This window comes from Symphodus melops, assembly GCF_947650265.1.
Source record: "Symphodus melops genome assembly, chromosome: 12".
Taxonomy (NCBI): domain Eukaryota; kingdom Metazoa; phylum Chordata; class Actinopteri; order Labriformes; family Labridae; genus Symphodus; species Symphodus melops.
Window position 1 is genome coordinate 12,703,697 of NC_136702.1, and position 18,292 is coordinate 12,721,988.

At 41.0% G+C, this 18,292-nt stretch overlaps 1 protein-coding gene across 2 annotated transcripts; it reads left to right on the forward strand.

The window, feature by feature from the left end:
• Nucleotides 1-502: 502 nt before the first annotated feature.
• On the forward strand, nt 503-18,039 carry LOC306832304 (matrix-remodeling-associated protein 5-like). 2 transcript variants are annotated; one of them, XM_079356871.1, is made up of 12 exons: nt 503-837; nt 1,434-1,660; nt 1,796-1,925; nt 3,445-3,686; nt 4,214-4,365; nt 5,058-8,560; nt 9,840-9,981; nt 10,662-10,797; nt 11,508-12,683; nt 12,796-13,003; nt 14,355-14,576; nt 14,691-18,039. In XM_079356871.1, exons 2-12 carry the CDS (start codon nt 1,473-1,475, stop codon nt 16,707-16,709), a joined length of 8,118 nt encoding a protein of 2,705 aa, XP_079212997.1. In that variant the 5' UTR covers nt 503-837; nt 1,434-1,472; the 3' UTR covers nt 16,710-18,039. The 2 variants fall into 2 exon arrangements, with proteins under 2 accessions (XP_079212997.1, XP_079212998.1); XM_079356872.1 differs by lacking the exon at nt 503-837 and having other exon boundaries at nt 1,424-1,660.
• The last annotated feature ends 253 nt before the right edge of the window (nt 18,040-18,292 follow it).

Below are 18,292 nucleotides of genomic sequence, written 5' to 3' on the forward strand. Positions count from 1 at the left end.
AGGTGATTTTGCATTTTACTACTGAATTAATTATACAAATTAGGGGGGGGGGGGGGGCCATAAACCAGCAGGCTTTATTAAACTTATTTTGCTTCTGGACAAAACACTATATGTCTGGGAAGGGTTGGGGTTCTGAAGGGACTCAGAACAGCTACCAATGGCCCTGCAGCAGGACCTTCCATATGCAAAAAAACATATTTAAGGTGATTCCAGAGGCCTTAATTCTTCACTTTAGCCTACTTATGCACAATGTAGATGGATAGGACTGAAACAAGAGTTGCATATATATGTGCAAAAGCTCTTAAAATATTTCCGCCTCCGTGGCTAAGAATTTTGTGTGTAAGGTTCTAGAGGAGCTGTAGCTAACTTGTTACCTCTGTGTTTCCAGAAAGCCCCTCCTCGGTCAAACCCCTCAGCCTGAGCGTCACACAAAGTTCACTCCAGTGCAGTCCCCTTTCCCTAAGCTCAAACACACACGCATACAGATGCACACACGCGCACAAACACTTGAGACGTTTGCGTATTGCGCGCTTGCCGGTCTACTTTTTCTTACCAGAGACGCACACGAGGACTTGTTGGATGCTACTGAAATACTTCATTTTTTTGAGGAGTTGACGTTTTTTCATCCTTTCATCTTTTGATTTTTGTGTTGTTCCTATCAGTAACAACTTATCTGACAACTTTTTTTCTGGATCTTCTTTTCTGCAATATTTGCGTTTATGAGTGAATAAACCACTTCATTGTTAAACCGTGCAGTTGGAACTAAAATCAGCATTTCATGGTTACAATGAATAATTCTGTGAAATAGCTGACTCCTCTGGACCAAAGGATTTCAAGGTATGCTCCAATAAACCGTGACTCTGCATTAAAGTAATTCCTTCATCTCGGGAGCGTCTTGCCAATGTGCTTAATGTACTTTAATATCAGCCGCAAGTTGAAAAGCGACTCGCAGCTATCGCTCCACAGTTGGTTTAATGGATTCGAACGCTTTGAATTCATTTGTGCGCTCGAGTGAGATTAGATAAAAGAGAAGAGAGAGAAAGAGAGAACATAGAGTGTCTGTGTGGTCTAATGTGACTTCTTTATTCTGAATTCAAAGATGATTCCTCATGCGTCTTTTTCGACATGAACCTTGATTTATGTGACGTAAAAAATACTCTCATTCACTCAACCTAATAGGAAAACGCATGCGCAAACGTTTGCTTTCTTTGGGACAGGTGCTGTGTGGTTTTCATGCAGTATGGAGTATGTGGTGTTGTCCAGACAGCAAATCCCCTGGAGACAACTATGAATTTGGGCTGTATGATTAAAACTTGACTTGACGTGTGAGGGTGCAAAAGAGAGAAAGACAGAGAATGTGCATTTTTTGACATAACACCATAGGGCTTTTCACTGCTCTCTATCAGTCTTGACTTACCTTTTCTCCTTTGCAGTGATAATCTCAGTGTAGCTTCTCTTCTTGAGGAGTGAAGATGTGTCGGAGTGTGTGTGTGCCGGGGGCTCTGCTCACTCTCCTTGTGCTCACACTTCTGTTGCCCACCGGCCAGGCTTGCCCCAGGAGCTGTAACTGCTACCAGGCCAGTGAAGTCCACTGTACTTTTCGTTCCCTGCTTGCCATTCCTCCTGGCTTGCCTGCACACACACGCCGCATGAACTTAGGGTAAGGGCATTCATGATAAAATCTACTGTACAAGAAGTGCTGTTAACATTGCAATCACTGCATGCCATGTTATCAAACTTTGGTAACATGTGTATACTAGAGTGTGTTGATGATGCTATTTCTGTACTATAATAGGTTTAACAGCATCAGCAGGATCCATGAAAGCTCTTTGACGGGGCTAAAGAAAGTGGAGCTCCTGATGCTCCACAGCAATGACCTCCACCATATTCCAGACGCAGTATTCAGAGATTTGAAGTCATTACAGGTAAACTGGAAGGAAAGCCACTATAAAAATGCTAAACTACTAAAAATGAAAAGACAAAGGTAATTTATTCAAAAATAAAAAATAAAATGATAGCTGTGTAGGACAGGTAGCATGGATGATATTTTTTTGAGAGGATGCAACAGATGACTGCTTCTTCTTGTTTTACAAATGTACTTCAGAGAACTAAAAGAGACCCTTGTTTTCGACATCTAGTAGCAACTAACTTTAAACTGTCTTGAGCAGACCCTTGCATAAACAAACTATTGATGCTGAAGTATTCGGACGGTTATTGGGGACAATAAACCAGTGTTTCCTTGCATATTTGACCTTTGGCACTATTTTGTAGGACACAGATGTGAAACGTAAAACTGAAGCAGTACTCGACAAAAAAACTCTCTAGCTTCAAGCAGAGAGGACCATGAGGGCCATCCAGACTCTCCTGCATGAATCTAGAAAGTGCTTGGTTGCAGAAGTTCTTAAAGTCTTATACATAAAAATGATCTTAGCTCCCTAACTATGAATGATAAACATTAAATGCTTTGACAGAACAGATATGACTTTTTAACATGAGTGATGACAAGATTAAAAAGATATATAACATTTGTCAAAAGGGTTTGGAACAAAACAAACGGGATGCTAGATTGATTTATGCGCCTTAATTCTGCAGTCATTTGTATAATAATTAATGGATTCATTAAAGGATAAGTTATGCATTTGATCTGTGAACCCAGTATTCATATTATCATAACAGAATTCAAGATTCCATTCACATTTTTCTAATTTCTGTACAGCTAATTCATAATTTATAGGTCATCATTCTTTTCGCTGTTCAGTGACAGGAAACACACTGGACAGTTTAGCAGCAACCTTAGGGCAGAGTCAGCGCTCTGTGGGGAAGTGATATTACTCAACCAGCAATTGTTCCCTTCATCTCCCAGGCAGATGCTGATATATTTGCCATTGTGTTATAATACGAACCATATTTCCATGTGCTGACATCTTCACGTGCTAGATCTGTCAGCAGCTGGAGCCTTTCCAGCTAAGTAGCCTCCCTGGGGAGCAGATTTATCATAATCCTTGCAAAATCACAGTCCTCAAACCTGATTTTCATGGTGTGCCTTCTTAACTTTAGATTCCCGAGAGCCTTTTGCTGATGATAAAGGGCTAAATTTTATATCTGGAAAGTTGAAGACCCTAAGTGCAGGAATATCCTTTCAGTTATCCCACTTTGACCCAATAAACTCGTGGCACTATAGGCTATTTCCTGAGTTTTACATTTGACATCAGATGTCATTTGAAATTAAGCTATGAGCCATTATGCTTACAAAGAATCTTTCACCTGACTCCTTATCCTACTCCCCTCTTATCATATGTCATAAATATGATTGACAAGCATGTGGAGCACAGCCTCAGACTTATGTTCATAGCATACTTTCTTCATCAGCCTTGAAGTCTGTTATTTGATTTCTCTTCTAATCCCCCTTCTCTCCCACTCGCTCCATTTCCTCCACCCCCACAGATACTAAAGCTCAGCTATAACAAGCTGAGAGAGATCTCTTCATCTCTGACCTTCTCTGGCCTGACCTCACTCCTGCGCCTGTACTTGGATCACAACCTCCTCCAGCACATCCACCCACGGGCCCTGCTCCAGCTGCCTAGCCTGAGGCTTCTACGTCTGCAAGGAAACAGGCTGCATCAGCTGCACCCACACACTCTGTGCACGCTCTCTTTGCTAAATACTTACTACTTCTCTACACTCAGGTGAGCTCTAACACTTAAAACACATAATGTATTATTCATTAACAGTGGCAAGGGCAGTAAGAACTTATGTTTGTTACACTTTTCCAAACAAAACACAACAATCAGCATTAACAAAAACAAATCAACAGTGGTTTGTGCTTCTAGCCTAAATCTGATTTGTGCAGTCTTGACCATCAAACTAAATAAATAAATCCCTGAAAATTGCTAAGGCCAAACAAAAGAAATATGTTATACCTTAGTGATTTCTAAAAGAAATATAAATTTGATAAAGTTATCCATTGCTGGTTTTTGAAATACAGGCAAAAAAATTAAGATAAGCTGGTGTTTTACAATGTTACTACTCTTTTTCATCCACTTATATCACTTTTGAACATTAATGGAAATTATAAAAAATAGACGATTTCAACCCAACTCTGCCCACTCTCATTCTTTTCATGAATGATTCCATTCCTCCTTGACTTTATTTAAACCTCTGAGTTGTCCTTCCCCCTCTTTTTCTCAATATTATCTTTTCTCTCCTGCTCTAGACACCTAGACCTTTCCAACAACAGTCTGACCACCTTACCCAGCGAATCTTTAGCGACAGCACCTCTACTGGAGACTCTTGTATTGCAGGACAACCCATGGAGTTGTGACTGTAGGATAAATTGGTTTGTGACATGGAGTCTGGCTCATCCAGGTGATACATGTTGTCATTTGTTGATTTGTCTGCCACATGTTTTATGTTTAATATTTGCTGTGCCTTTAAGGAAGTTGAACTAAGATACCACTAAGAGAGACTACAAAGGAGAATTAAAAAATATTCAGGTGAAAAGAAACAGGGTTGAAATATTTTGTTGTACTTTAAGCCAGTGATGTTATAAAATATATGGCATGGATGCACTTTCAAATCTATCTGGTTTTGTTATCTTGGTGCCTCAGAAATTATTCTACCTACTTTCATCACACACACACTTTATTTTTTTTCTGTATCGCTTCCAGCCATTCTTGATGTCTTTATTGAGATGTGAAAGAAGGCTTAACTAGAAAATGTTTCTTGTTGATATGCTAGACTTAACCTTCTATGACTAATCCATGATGACAGCATTGATGTGTGCAGGCAGATGAATTAGGCTAATGATTGGTGTGTTGGAATGAAGTGATGCATATTTCTGATTTATGGGAAGATGAAGTAACCATACCGAATCAGCAAAAGATATTAGGGGTAATGGAGTGCCTAGGAACAGCTGGCATGACTAATATATGACCCTATATGTGCAGATAGCTGACGTGTACTTATTTATTTGTATGCATTATATTATGTCACATGCAGTGATAGTAAGGCTGCCTTTTGTAACAAAATTATCTCTCTTTCTCTATGTCTTTTAATAGGATTCATGAAATGTCCTGGTGGGCTTCAGTGTCCAATCTGTGCCTCACCAAAATCCCTTCAAGGGCAGGGGTTGTTTGATCAGATTGATCTATCATGCACCTCGCCTGTGATTATCTCCCCAGGAAGAGTCACACCTTCAGAGACGGAGCTCATTGAAATCCAGTCAAGAGAATCCTTCAGAGAACCTTTAGGCACTGCCTCTTTGGGTTTGTCTGACCAACAGGGAAACAGTGTTGATCTGAGTTGCAACATCACTCACTCTTCTGATTCCCAGGATATAGAACCTCCCCCAGATCTCTCCCTCTCTTCTTCGACTCCTCTCCCTCTTCCTTTGTCCCTCTCTCTGGATTGCCCTGTGGAGAGACAGAGCTATGAGAAACTCTGGAGGATACTAGCATACTATAGTGAAACAGCAGTTCGCCTGGAGAGGGAGATCATGCTGAGTAAAGCCCCGACAATGGCCTACCGCTACAGGCAGACAGTAGAGACAGACGGATATTATCACACAGGGGTCAGAGCTTCTGTTAAAGCTATCCCACCATGGTTGCTACAGCCAGCAATTAGCATTCAGCTAAACAGAGCACAGTCTAGTGGAATCAAAGTTCAACTTATATACTCAACAAGAGTTTCTGCTCATCCTGACCCTATTTCTCATTCTGCAACATCCTACCCCGCTTTTCACCCGTGGACGCTGATTTTAACTAATCATACCACCACAGCAATGGCAACAGTAGCAGGGAGTAAAGTGGAACTACCATGCCCTCTGTTAAGTTCTGGTAACCCCAAAGTAGAGTGGATTCTTCCTGATGGATCCAAGCTCATCTCCCCCTCTAATAACCTAGACGGTAGGTTCTTGGCATCAAACTCAGGTTTACTTATTAATAAAGTGATGCTTTCAGATGCTGGGATCTATTACTGCATAGCACGGACAGGCAGAGATGTAGATGTTATGCCCCTGCGCGTGGCAGTTGATGAGTCTTCGATTCCACCTTCAGGAGAGCATGTAGGGAGTCCTGTCAAAGGAGCTGTTGGGGAGCCCATTAGTCTGTCTTGTAACACATCTGGTTCACCATTGCCTTATTTGAGTTGGGTGTTACCAGATGGAAACATAGTACGCAGAGGATTAGCTGTATCAGGGGGGGTCACAATGCAATCAAATGGGAGTCTCTCTCTGCCTAACCCCACTAAGAGAGATGCTGGGCATTACCGCTGCATTGCAGTCAACCAGTATGGTGGTGATTCAATGTCCACGCAGCTGGAATTAAAGTCACAACATCCCCTTTCAGTAAAGAATTCATTCTCGAGAGGGCCACAGTCAGCAGCTGGCCGGTCAACCAGAATTAGAGCTCCATTATTACGCCAAGAAGAGGAAGGATCAGGGGATGAAGAGGAGGAAGAAGAGAACACTACTATTGGCAACAGAAGGCATCAAAGGCCTCTCCAACCACCACCAAACCAACGTCATCCAATTGGACAACCCCGAGGACGTGGACTTATGAGAGAGGGCCCCCTGAGAAGAGGAGGGAGGCCTGTATCATCCACTGACAACAGAAGAAACCGTTTTGAAAACCGACATAGAATTACCACCAACAAACAAAGGATAGATCCGAAGAAATGGGCTGACCTCTTGGCTAAGATACGACAAAAGACTGGTCAGACTAATAATACTCAGCCCATTGCAGAAGGGATAGCCCCAGCGAAAGCAGAGGCAAAAAGCAATGGTAGAGATACAGGCGGACATGAGGGAGAAAACACAGGTAAAGGTAGAACTAAGGCGATAGAGGTGGAAACAGAAACAGAAGGGTCGTCTGTTGATGACAATGATCTAAAACAGGAGGGCTCAGAGTCCATTCCCACTATTCTGAAAGAAATTCCATCACAGAATGGGATAAAAGCAGATACAGAGATAAAAAAAGAGACCGATAGGTCAAGAGAAACACAGACTGATATAGAGAAGGAGACAGAGACACACATATACACAGAAAAAGTTGTTGTACCAACAGAGACAGTGACAAACCCAGAAACACGACAAGAAGAAGTCACATTTACACCAATCCCTGGAAGAAATGATATTATCTATAAAGCTAGAGAGGGAAATGAACGAGAAGAAAACACCAGCCCTCAGAAAACGAGGCAAAGTCTCTTTCCTAATTTAGTTCCAAACTCTAGGCCTCAAAGCCCTTGGAACTCTCGCAGGAGGATTGGACAGCGAAGACGAATCATCAACAGACAGAGGGGGCGACCTTTTAATCCATCACAACCTCTCCCTGACCCAATGAGCCCTAGGTCACAAACTGACACTACAACAGATCAACTTAATAAGTTGTTGCTGGTGTCATCAACCACGTCTCCAGCTGAGCAATTTAGGACTGCTCCACTAAATTCCCATTTTCCCCCTGTTTCTAGCAGTCGTGGTATCTTCACTTCAAAATTTGACTCCCTTTCAGCTACTCTCCCTCCTTCCTATACCACCTCATTATCCTCCTCTCACACAAATGCACATATAGACATGATGACTCAGCCATCTAACTTCCCTGACATTGCAGAGTCCAATCCCATCAGCACACTAACACCAGCACCCACTCACTCCCACACTGCCATTTCCTTTGCAAAGACACATGTGCCAGACACACACACCAAGACACATATAAACACAACATCGGGCAAACATGTTGATAGACCACCAAGCAGACACAGTGAAGAGCCGAAGAGGAATTCATTAGGTGTACCACATGTTTCCCAGTCCTTGGCCTCTGTGTCGCCCACTCCTTCCTCCATTTCTTCCACCAAAATCTTCAGTGCTGTGACAATTGCCATCACTACTGTAAAAATAACAAGTCCTTCAAACACTCTAGAGAGCACTCACTCAACTAGTATTATGGGAAGCAGTAAAAGTCCATCTACCGCAACAGATAGGGAAAACACAATTCCTGTAACCATTCTCATGACTCCACTTCCCATCACATCAAATAAAACTACCATTATTACTCCAACATCTAGCCTTATCAAAAGTACACCAACTACTCTTACCTCAACGACTCCTATACCAGAATCGACTTTGCACACTACCACTTCTGTAACCAGTCCTTCTACTACATTTACTACTACTACAGCCCCTAGTACTAAAGTGTCGTCAAAAGCTTTTTCAACAACTTTGAACCCTACTTCTACTTCTACTGCTGCAACGACTACCAAAACCATCAACCCTACAATCAGTGATAGATTGACAATATCAGCAACAAATTCTCCGACTACAACCCAAGTAAAAACACCCATTACCCCTTCTGCTACCACAAGAATGACTTCAACACCTCCTACAGCATCATCAAAAGAGAGGACAAGCACTGGCCAAGTTGACCCCAGATGGAGGCATGCTTCCAGGGCTTCAAACCAGAGTCAATCCCCCACTGAATGGAAGAACCCTGGAGCTAATTCTATTCCTGATTCACACAGTGGCAGGCCACTCCGGCCCCCCTCCTCCTCGCTCCCTGTCGCCCCTGGGGTGAGTTAAAATAATATAACATTGCCATATTGTGGATACCTTTACCAATAATGGGTATACAATCACCCACATACTTCACAACAAAACTAAGAGCCAAGCTACTGTATATGACCTTAGCTTACTTTTTATTTGTTCAGTCATTGCAGATGTTTTTAATGTTCTCTACTTAACAACTTTCTACAATCAGTCATTCATTTAAATAATAATTAGTCAAGTCACTTTTAAATTACGTTTGCAGCACTTATATACAGTATAAAGATATTGTTCTGTATTGTGAGCTTAGGGGAACTCCAATTAACATTTCTTTTCAGAGAGAAAGTGCTGCATAACAATACACACAGTCAAACCCAAAGAGTCTCTCACACAAGCACAAACACACACACATACACAAATACAAGAACTGTGCAAACCCTGGGGCAACAGCTTAGCAGAAATCCACAATAGATCTGAAAATAGTCTTATCCGTATTTACATGACCTGCTATTAAACCTGAGGGATGTTTTTGACAAATCTTCGATTTCATGGATTTTCCAGTAAACTAAAGAAGAGATGAAAAACACATGTTCCATAAATAACAACAGTAAGTGTTATGCAAGCCTAATCCCCAGGGATCTGAAACAAATCAATTGTTAATTAATGTCTGGATTTCTGTTGGTAAGCCCCGGCAGACTAAGCCTTTTGGGTCCACCGTTGATGATTCTGAAGCAGGGATCACAGTAGTGCAATAACTTTCAAAAAGTGGCAAATAAGACAGAATTGGCACTAATTATTGAAATTGTCTTAACGTTTTTGCACTGGTATTTAAAGAACCTGATGTTATTTATATTCTTAACATTTTGTGGACATTATTTAATAATGTCTTTGTTTTATGTTGAATGCAAATTATGTAGATTCTTGTCTTTTTATGGTGGCAGCATGGGTGAAGAGCCGAAGAAACATTTCTCACTCTGTGGGACAAGAATATTTGTGTTCTGCTACTTACTGTAACAATAATGCTGAAGCCTACATAGTGATGTCTATCTAGTGTATCTGTTTGTAAGGATTTATTGTATGTTTTAAAAGACCAATTTGTAACATTGTGTTAATAGTGAGCTATCATTTTTGTTTTTAGCCAAATTTACTTATTTCATGTGGCTGTGTGATGCCCTAAAGCTCTCCAATCACATGTTAATTTAAAGTTTTTAGTCGTAAATTAAAACAAAAAACCAGTACTGGATCCATTCTAACTATGTTCTAACTACTGTTTAATACATTGTTGTTCATTGCTTTTTTGCCATAGGAACCAGTTGTGAAATCAAGACCAAGGATTGCAGATCCACACATTAGGACTGTGTCCTTCCCAGCAGAGAGCACTGCCAGGCTGGATTGTGAAGCTAAAGGAGAGCCTAAGCCCTCTATCACATGGACCAAAGTCGCCACAGGTACTATAAATATAGCCATTTTTTAAATATATTAACTTAACCCATAAAAATGAACATACGTTTTTAAGCACTATTTTAAATTTAGGTTTCCATTAAATAATTCACGAGTCTGACAAATCTGTTTCACTGACTGATGTAAGAATTTGGCAAAGATTATCTCTGTAAACCTGCTCTCTGGACCAGGCTCCAGGGCTTTGTTTTTGATTATGTTCTGAAACATAAAAAAGCTTTTTTTTCATCCAGAGTTAAGTATACTATGTTAAACCTTACAATTTATTTAATTAAAAAGGACGGACTGTAGAATACATAACAAAGAAAGTTTTGTTTTTATATTATGAAGTCATTGATTTTAAAATTTTAGGATGTGAAATCATTTTACACTGATGAAATGACCCATAAACACCCAGCATTACGCACTGGCATGCACACAGTAGCCTTTTCTCTTGCTTGCCATGTGGGAAAGGCATATTGAAAGAAAGTAATGGAACGTTTTGTGCATTGCATCACTCACTTTACTTTACGCCCTGCCATTCTGCATGTCCCTGATCCTTCTTTCCTCTGCCTCTTGATCACTCTACAGCTTTCCTTTCCTATTTTGTCTCTGCTGCCTCTTCATTTCTGCTTTCTCCTTTGCTGTCTGCCTGATTGTCTCTCTATCTCTCTCTCTCTTTGTCTTTCAGGAGCAGTGATGTCAATCCACTCCAGGGCTCAGCGATTTGAGGTCTTGCCAAATGGCACCCTTGTTATCCAGAATGTTCAGCAGCAGGACAGGGGCACATACATTTGCAGTGCACAAAGCTTTCTGGGCCGTGACAGGTGAGACTGCAGATAACTGTTGTAAATGGTAATGCAATGTATACTGAGATATTCATTTATAATGATCATGGGGCACAAAAATTTGAGTATGAATTACACAGGCCTGAGGCACACTGCAGTCTAATTACTGAGTATTATTATGTATGTTTTTTGGCTATATCCACACTTAATTTGGAAAACAAATTAATGTATTTCAAGTGAAAACACACTTAAAGGCCACTCGAATCACATTTTTAGACAGCCTTAAGTAACATGCAATTCTGTCTGAGTGTGTGAAACTCGACTACATTATAACATTCCTCAGAAATGGGTGCTTTGTGTAGGCCTTTTGATGTTAAATGGGTCTGATTACATTAACAGTTTTGTTTATTTTCATTTAAAATACTATTTCAGATGCTTATTTGCTTTAATTAACGTAATAATTGTGTGTCTATGGTACAAACGTATTTAAAGTCCCTTTTAATATTTTTAAACAGCTTAAAGTCACTTTCTATTCTCTCTTCATTAAATTTGCCCATAAGAAGGTCTTTTTAAAGGGTTTGAACTTATGTGTTTCTGAAACTTGAATTCAGCATTTCCCAAGATTTGTGATTACTCTATAGCCTATTGCCTCTTGTTATACAGTATCTTTATGTTTTAAATATATATTTGAAAGGGTTTTATTATGTAATTTTATATTAAAGAAGTGTCTGCTTTGTCTTCCATGGTAGGTTGTTAGCAACCCTTGAAGTATGGACACGCCCCCCTAGGATGCAACTGGCCAGTTATAGAGAAGCGACCATTCATCAGGGTGGAGAGCTGCACTTAGAGTGCCTGGCAGATGGCATCCCCACCCCTCTCCTCTCCTGGGTTTTACCTGATCGTTCTGTCCTGACCTCCAATTCCCCCTCCACCAGTCGCATCAATATGGACACAAATGGAACCCTTCATATCTCAGTAACTTTACCCAGTGACAGAGGAGTGTATCGCTGTGTGGCATCCAACTCAGCGGGTGCAGCCAGCACCTCAGTGCGTGTACATGTGTCCTCCTTGCCCCCGGTGATACAACAACCTCGAGATGAAAACATGCTCTTGTCTCCAGGGAGACCTGTTTATGCACACTGCTCTGCTCGAGGTGCCCCTCAACCAATTTTGCGATGGCGAATCCCGGATGGCACTTTTATTCGACCATCGCAGTTTCTCCATGGGAATCTTTTTGTCTTGCCCAATGGGACACTGCATATTCGGAGAGTTGAGCCTAAAGACACTGGTAACTATGAGTGCACAGCTAGTAATGCTGTTGGAGCTGATAAACGAACGGTAAGGGTGGAAATCGAAGTGGAAAGAACACAGGGTGGTGCAGGACACGAAGGGGCAAGAGCAGTTGCAGGTGAAAAGACATCTTCTTCTTTCCATGAAGAAAGGAACTTTCCAGTCCCCAGCCAAACTTCAAATGCATTTAGAATCTCCCCTCCATCTCTCTTTGATAGATCCAGGAACTTGCCTGACTCCTCCAGCTCCAGTCACTTCTCTTTTGCTCCTCACCCAATCTATCCCACTAACTCACCTCCCAAAATCAATAAAACAGTCACTTCCTCCCCCACACACTTGGCCAACATCAACAAAACACTCTCCACCTTGCCTACAAATAACACCAGAGTCTCAATTGGCATTGTAAACAACACAAGACTTACTTCCACCCCCTCTGACAAAAAGGGACCGTCAACTGAGTTGCCTCCCTCACCTGTTTCCCCCTTCAGTAAAGCCCGTATTGTCTTTACATCACCCACCATATCTACCATCCACTATGGGGATATTTTGCTGCTCCACTGTGCTGTAACTGGAAACCCATCACCAATCATCATTTGGAGGACTCCCAATAGAAAACTGGTGGACATACATTTCAGGTAAAAAAAAAAAAATCACGTATCTTTATTTAATCTCTGAGTTATTCCATTTGTACTGTTTCTGATTGTATAGCCTTTTGTCTGTCTTTGTTTCTCTGCTTTCGAATTTCAGTTTCGACCGACGTCTTAAGGTACATCCTAATGGCACCCTGTCAGTTCAGGCAGTCACAGAAAAAGATGCTGGGGACTACCTCTGTATTGCACGCAACAAGGTTGCAGATGATTATCGCCTCCTGCGTGTCGCTGTAGCTACCAAGCCAGCAAAAATCAATCCCAAGCAGCCACACAATCAGATGGTGCAGTTTGGCAAACCACTGAAGGTGAGCAAAGAACTGTTTTAATCTTTGTTGATGTCCCAATAATGATGTATACTCAAGATACTTCAAGATTAACACAGATTATACACTACTGTATAGTGTCTCACAAAGTGGAAATGTTACCTTGGGCTATTAACCTATGCTGCAGCTTAAAAAAACAGTCAACATCATTGACAATAATCATAAAACAACAAACATTATTAATGTCCATAAAAATAATAAAATAAATAATAAAATAAATAAAATATAAAGATAACATCTGGTTCTTTCAATACGATGTAAAATGTGAAGACAAATTATAGTCCACTGCAAATCCTGTTTTATATGAAACTAAATAGAAAGGGTTAATCTTTTTGCGTATAGTATTATTTTCTTGTAGTTTATAAAGGTCTTATAAAGTCTTTTCCATAACTAGTAAAAACACCTCACAGGAGCTTTAAACAATATATCTGATATAAATTCTCTTTTGAGATTTTAGAGCCCTTTTTTCTGTTCCAGGAATGTGTTAGATGTCTGCTATAGTGGGTGATGTGCCAAAACCTTCCTTGGTTGGTTGTTTTTGACAAAATTGCTGCACTTTTGATTCAAAAAGAACGGAAAGGCTTGTCAGGTCACTCCGATTTGAGTCATCAGCAGCAGCACTCAGACAATAGCACAGGGTTGGTTGCTTAAATGTGTTTCCCACTTTAAGTATTCATTTTTAGGGACCTTAAAGGTTTTATGTGCGTACTTAAGTACGTTCACAATTGCTAATGTTTGAAAAGTACGTTCACAATTGCTAATGTTTGAAAAAAAGTGTCTGTTTACACGTACTGCCACATCATGCAGATGAGAGAAATCTCATCTGTCTGTATTTCTAACGCTATGAATCCCCCATGAAGAGAGAGAGAGGAAAAAAAAGTGTCCCCACGTGTGCCAAGTCTGATCTAATTGGTTGGCCAATCTGCTCTCTCATAATTGGTTGGTCATTCGGTATTGTACTCAGTGATGTCCTGCTTCTTTTAGCATATTGGGAACGCAGACTGTTGCTCTGAGCGGAGCAGCATGAGCTTGGGCTTGGATAAGTAACACAATCAGAGTGTGATGTCACACATACATTTTCAACGAGAGGGGCTAGGGAATGAGCATTTAATGCAGCTACTGCTACAGGAGAACGTGGGACAATCTGTGTTTCCGTGGACTTTGAATTTTTGCACAAAGATGTGCCTAAACATGCACAAGACACTAAAAAAACATAACACCAGAAAAAGCATAACATGGGACATTCAGCCCAAGTATTAAAAATATATAAAATGTTATCAAGACAAAAGCTGAAAACAACTTTAAAATGTAGCTCTGATCTTGTACCCTGCAGGTGGACTGCCAAGCATCAGGGCTGCCTGACCCAGCTGTCCAGTGGAGCCTACCTGATGGAACTATGGTAAACAGTGTGTTGCAGGGGGAAGAAAGAGGAAGGCGAACACGGAGGCTTACTGTGTTTGATAATGGGACCTTACTGGTTCCAGCAGTGGGTATGGGGGAGGAAGGAGAGTATACATGTTATGCTGAGAATCAAGGAGGGAAAGACACCATGAAGGTAAGAACAGTGTCTCCAGAAAATGTGTCTGAACATTTATTTCTCTAAATTCTAGCAATTCAACTAGAAACATTTTAACGTTTTAATCCTTTGTTTTAATGCAAATAATTCAAGGTCAAAGTAAAGATCATGATGACATCTCCACCAGCCTTCAACGATGACAGAAGTTACTATGTCATTAAAGTACCTCTTGGGGGAACTGCCACTATTCCCTGCCGGGCCACAGGAGAGTCTACTCCGACAGTGACATGGATTTCCCCAACACACCGTGTCATCCCCAAAAGTTTGGGATCTAGATTTTACTCTGAGCGGGTTGTTGTAGTTTCAGGTGGAACACTGGAGGTTCGCATGGCTCAGAAGATTGATACAGGAAATTATACATGCCGAGCTAGCAACTCAGCTGGGGAAAAGAGCATAACAATAGGCCTGGTAGTGGAGTCTCCTAACTATGGACAACATGTTGGAGGAAGAGGTTTTAGTACCAGCAATGGGCCAGGCAGCAGGTCAACAGAAAACATGAACAATGGAGTCACAAAGAAGTTTGGTGGTAGTAACAATAATGGCCATAGTGGTAATGATGGCAAGTCAGGAAGCATCGTACCCAACACTGGCATTAGTGTAGCAACCAGTGTCTTAAATCCTGTCCAAAGTAGTGATAGTCACGGTACATTCAACAGGCCTGTTGGTAGCAGTGTCGGGGTTAGTGGTGCTAGTAATATTGGCTTTAAAGCAGATAACACTCAAATAACTAGAAATGGACCTATTACCACAAAAAGTAATAATAGTCTGGGCAACAGTCACAACACAGTTAGAGGAAATACTGTTGATAGGAAGCCTGGGACTTACAATAATGAAGTCATTGCAGGAAAGAGTAACAGTGATGCCAACACTGGTACTTCAGGAAATGTTGGAATTGTTCGCAATAGTGGGTTAAATCAGGGAGGTGGTTCATTAAGAGAAAATGGGTTCAGTAGTGGTAGAAATACAGGAGTAATTAATGTGTCTAGTAGGATAAGTGCGGGATCCATTAGTGCTAGCACAACTGGTAATAATACAGGCACTAAAAACTCTAACACACTTGTTGGGACGCTAACAACAGTGAAGAAGCGATCAATGAAAGGCCAAACTGTTATTCTGCCATGCCCCTCCCAAGGCTCGCCTCCCCCTCGAGTGGCTTGGCTTCTGCCTGGTAATGGTGTGTTGCCAGCTCCTTATTATGGCAGCCGGCTAACTGTGTACCGAAATGGCTCCCTGGAGCTGCGAGGCTTGCGGGTCAGTGATAGTGGGACCTTGGTTTGTGTGGTTAGAGGTCAGCAAGGAGAGACCAGGATACAGGTGGAGCTGGAGGTCTCTGAGGTATCTTTCAACAGGGCACCAGCTGTGGAAAGAGCTGTTCAAGGAAGCTTTGGTTCAAATGAGGTGCCAAACCCACGGCTCCCAGTTACTCCAAAGCCTCTACAAAGAGGCCCTTCTTTACCAGTTGTACCTCATCCAGTTGGCCCTCCACTCCAGTCAACTGGCCTTGCCTCCGAGCCAGTGTTGGACATCAGGACAGCCCCCTCAGTGAGCATCATTAATGGAGAAACTCTTCGCCTGCCTTGTCTTGCTCCTCAAAAATATGGATACACTCAGAGATCTCTTTCCTGGACTATGCCCAGTGGAAAGGTGATGTCTTTGGGGGAGAGTGGTGAATCAGGCCGATTTATTGTCGAAGCGGATGGAACCCTAACAATACAACAGGCCACTGTATTTGATCGTGGGTCCTACACCTGCAGGTCGACGAGTCTCCACTCCTCATCTGTTTCAGTTCTCACTGTCCCTGTCATTGTCATCGCCTACCCCCCTCGCATCACAACAGGCCCCTCCCCGGTGACCTACACACGACCTGGTGTCGCTGTGGAGCTGCCATGCATGACCATAGCAACCCCTCGGGCGACGGTCACCTGGGAGACACCAGACCTGACACAACTCATTGTCATAGGTCAGGCTCGTATCTATGGCAACCGCTACCTTAGTCCTCAGGGTTCCTTGGTGATACAGAACCCAACAAGTAGGGATACAGGTTTTTACAGATGCACCGCAAAAAATGTGATTGGAGTGGACACCAAAGCGACCTATCTGCACGTTATATAATGGGGTGAAGGTAAAAAGAAAAAACACACCAAAAAAAAAAAAAAAAAACATGCAGAAAGAAACAGACTCCACCAGGCTTCTGAGCTGGTGAAATAAATACTCTGCTGTTAAAACTATGTGCCCAGCAAGCCCAAAGGAACTGCAAGATACTCAGATTTTAGTTTAGATTTTAATATACAAGTCATTGCCTCATTAATGTATTTTTAACGTACATTGTTTTTATACTGTAATTTGTATACAAGATTCTCTGAACCTACCAATAACACATTTTTCTCTGCATTATCAATACATTTAATTGATGTCTGTTTTATTCAACAAGGGGTACAAGGGATTTTTACCTCTTTAGGCAGCAAGTTCGATAAAATACACAACATATTTATGAGTGCTGCACAGATGTGATGTAAATGTGGACCAAAGATATACTTTTCATGTGGACAATGAAAAAAAACAAACTGAAAAGGTGTTTTTTTCCTCGGTTCTTTGTGTTCTTTCAAAAACATGTGGAGAAAACCAGAAAATCACCTTGTACCTTTTAAGGTTTTCACGCTAGTGAATATTTGTTTAAATCTGGAAAACAAAACGGACATTTTTGTATTGTTAAAAACACATGTGCTATCATTGACTTAAACTTCATTTTATGATGCTGTACCTTCACAAAAGTGACATTGGCTTAAGAACATTGACTTGATATGTATTTTTCAAAAGCTTTTAAAAAAAAATCACTATAAATACACACATCAACAGGTTGGATTTTGTATTTGCAGTGCATATGTAGCAAATGTAAACTAACAGCGTTATTTGCATCACACTTTGCATTCATTTAATCTGTAATCTATATAATAATTGATGGCTGCAGAACTGTGATCTTGTGACACCAGCATCTTCAGGACTTTTTAGGGCTTGTTTACATTTTTCTGACTAACTTGTTTGTTTAAATCTTAACAAATGTTGCACCAGCATCTATTTTATCTTGCAGCGTATTTGAAGCTGAATAAGATATAGTAAAGGAGCTTTTATCACTTCTTTGAAAGACACAGGATTATTTTGATATTATAGGCTGTATAAATGTGCGTGTAATTCAAGAGACTGTCCTAAGCTTGTGCACAAAGCCAGCAGTTTATAGTTATCGTGTTTCCTTTCTTTGTGTTTTCATTTGTGCTTAAATTATTTGACTTGTAAAGACTCTGTTGTAAGATGCCAGTGCTTTGTCATAAAGGGAGAATATATTAAATATTATTATGTACTGTATGTTTGATGTCTTAGAATTCATGAGGAATGCTTGCTATATTTTTCACACCTTTATTTTATAAATAAAAATGAAAAAGATTTAGAGTGTTTACTCCGGGAAATGTCAGCAGCTGTCTCTCAGTTATGTTTGGATATATGATACATATACAGAGAGTATGCTTGTGAGAGTGTGTATAGTGTGTATGTGAAAAGAAAACACCCAGTGGGAAGGCAGGGGTTAGGAGGGACACTTTTTTTCTTTATTATATTATGAGAACAGAGACCCTTTATCCCCAGCTCAGCTGTCAAACCAGGAAATGGGTTCTTAACTGTAGATGAGACACATGTTGATGACA

What these genes read in the sequence shown, in the direction of transcription:
- LOC306832304 (XM_079356871.1), top strand. Translation starts at nt 1,473, where the DNA reads ATGTGTCGGAGTGTGTGTGTGCCGGGGGCTCTGCTCACTCTCCTTGTG. An exon ending in ATGGAGTCTGGCTCATCCAG is followed by an intron (nt 4,366 to 5,057) that starts GTGATACATGTT and finishes GTCTTTTAATAG; the next exon opens with GATTCATGAAATGTCCTGGT. An exon ending in AGCTTTCTGGGCCGTGACAG is followed by an intron (nt 10,798 to 11,507) that starts GTGAGACTGCAG and finishes CTTCCATGGTAG; the next exon opens with GTTGTTAGCAACCCTTGAAG.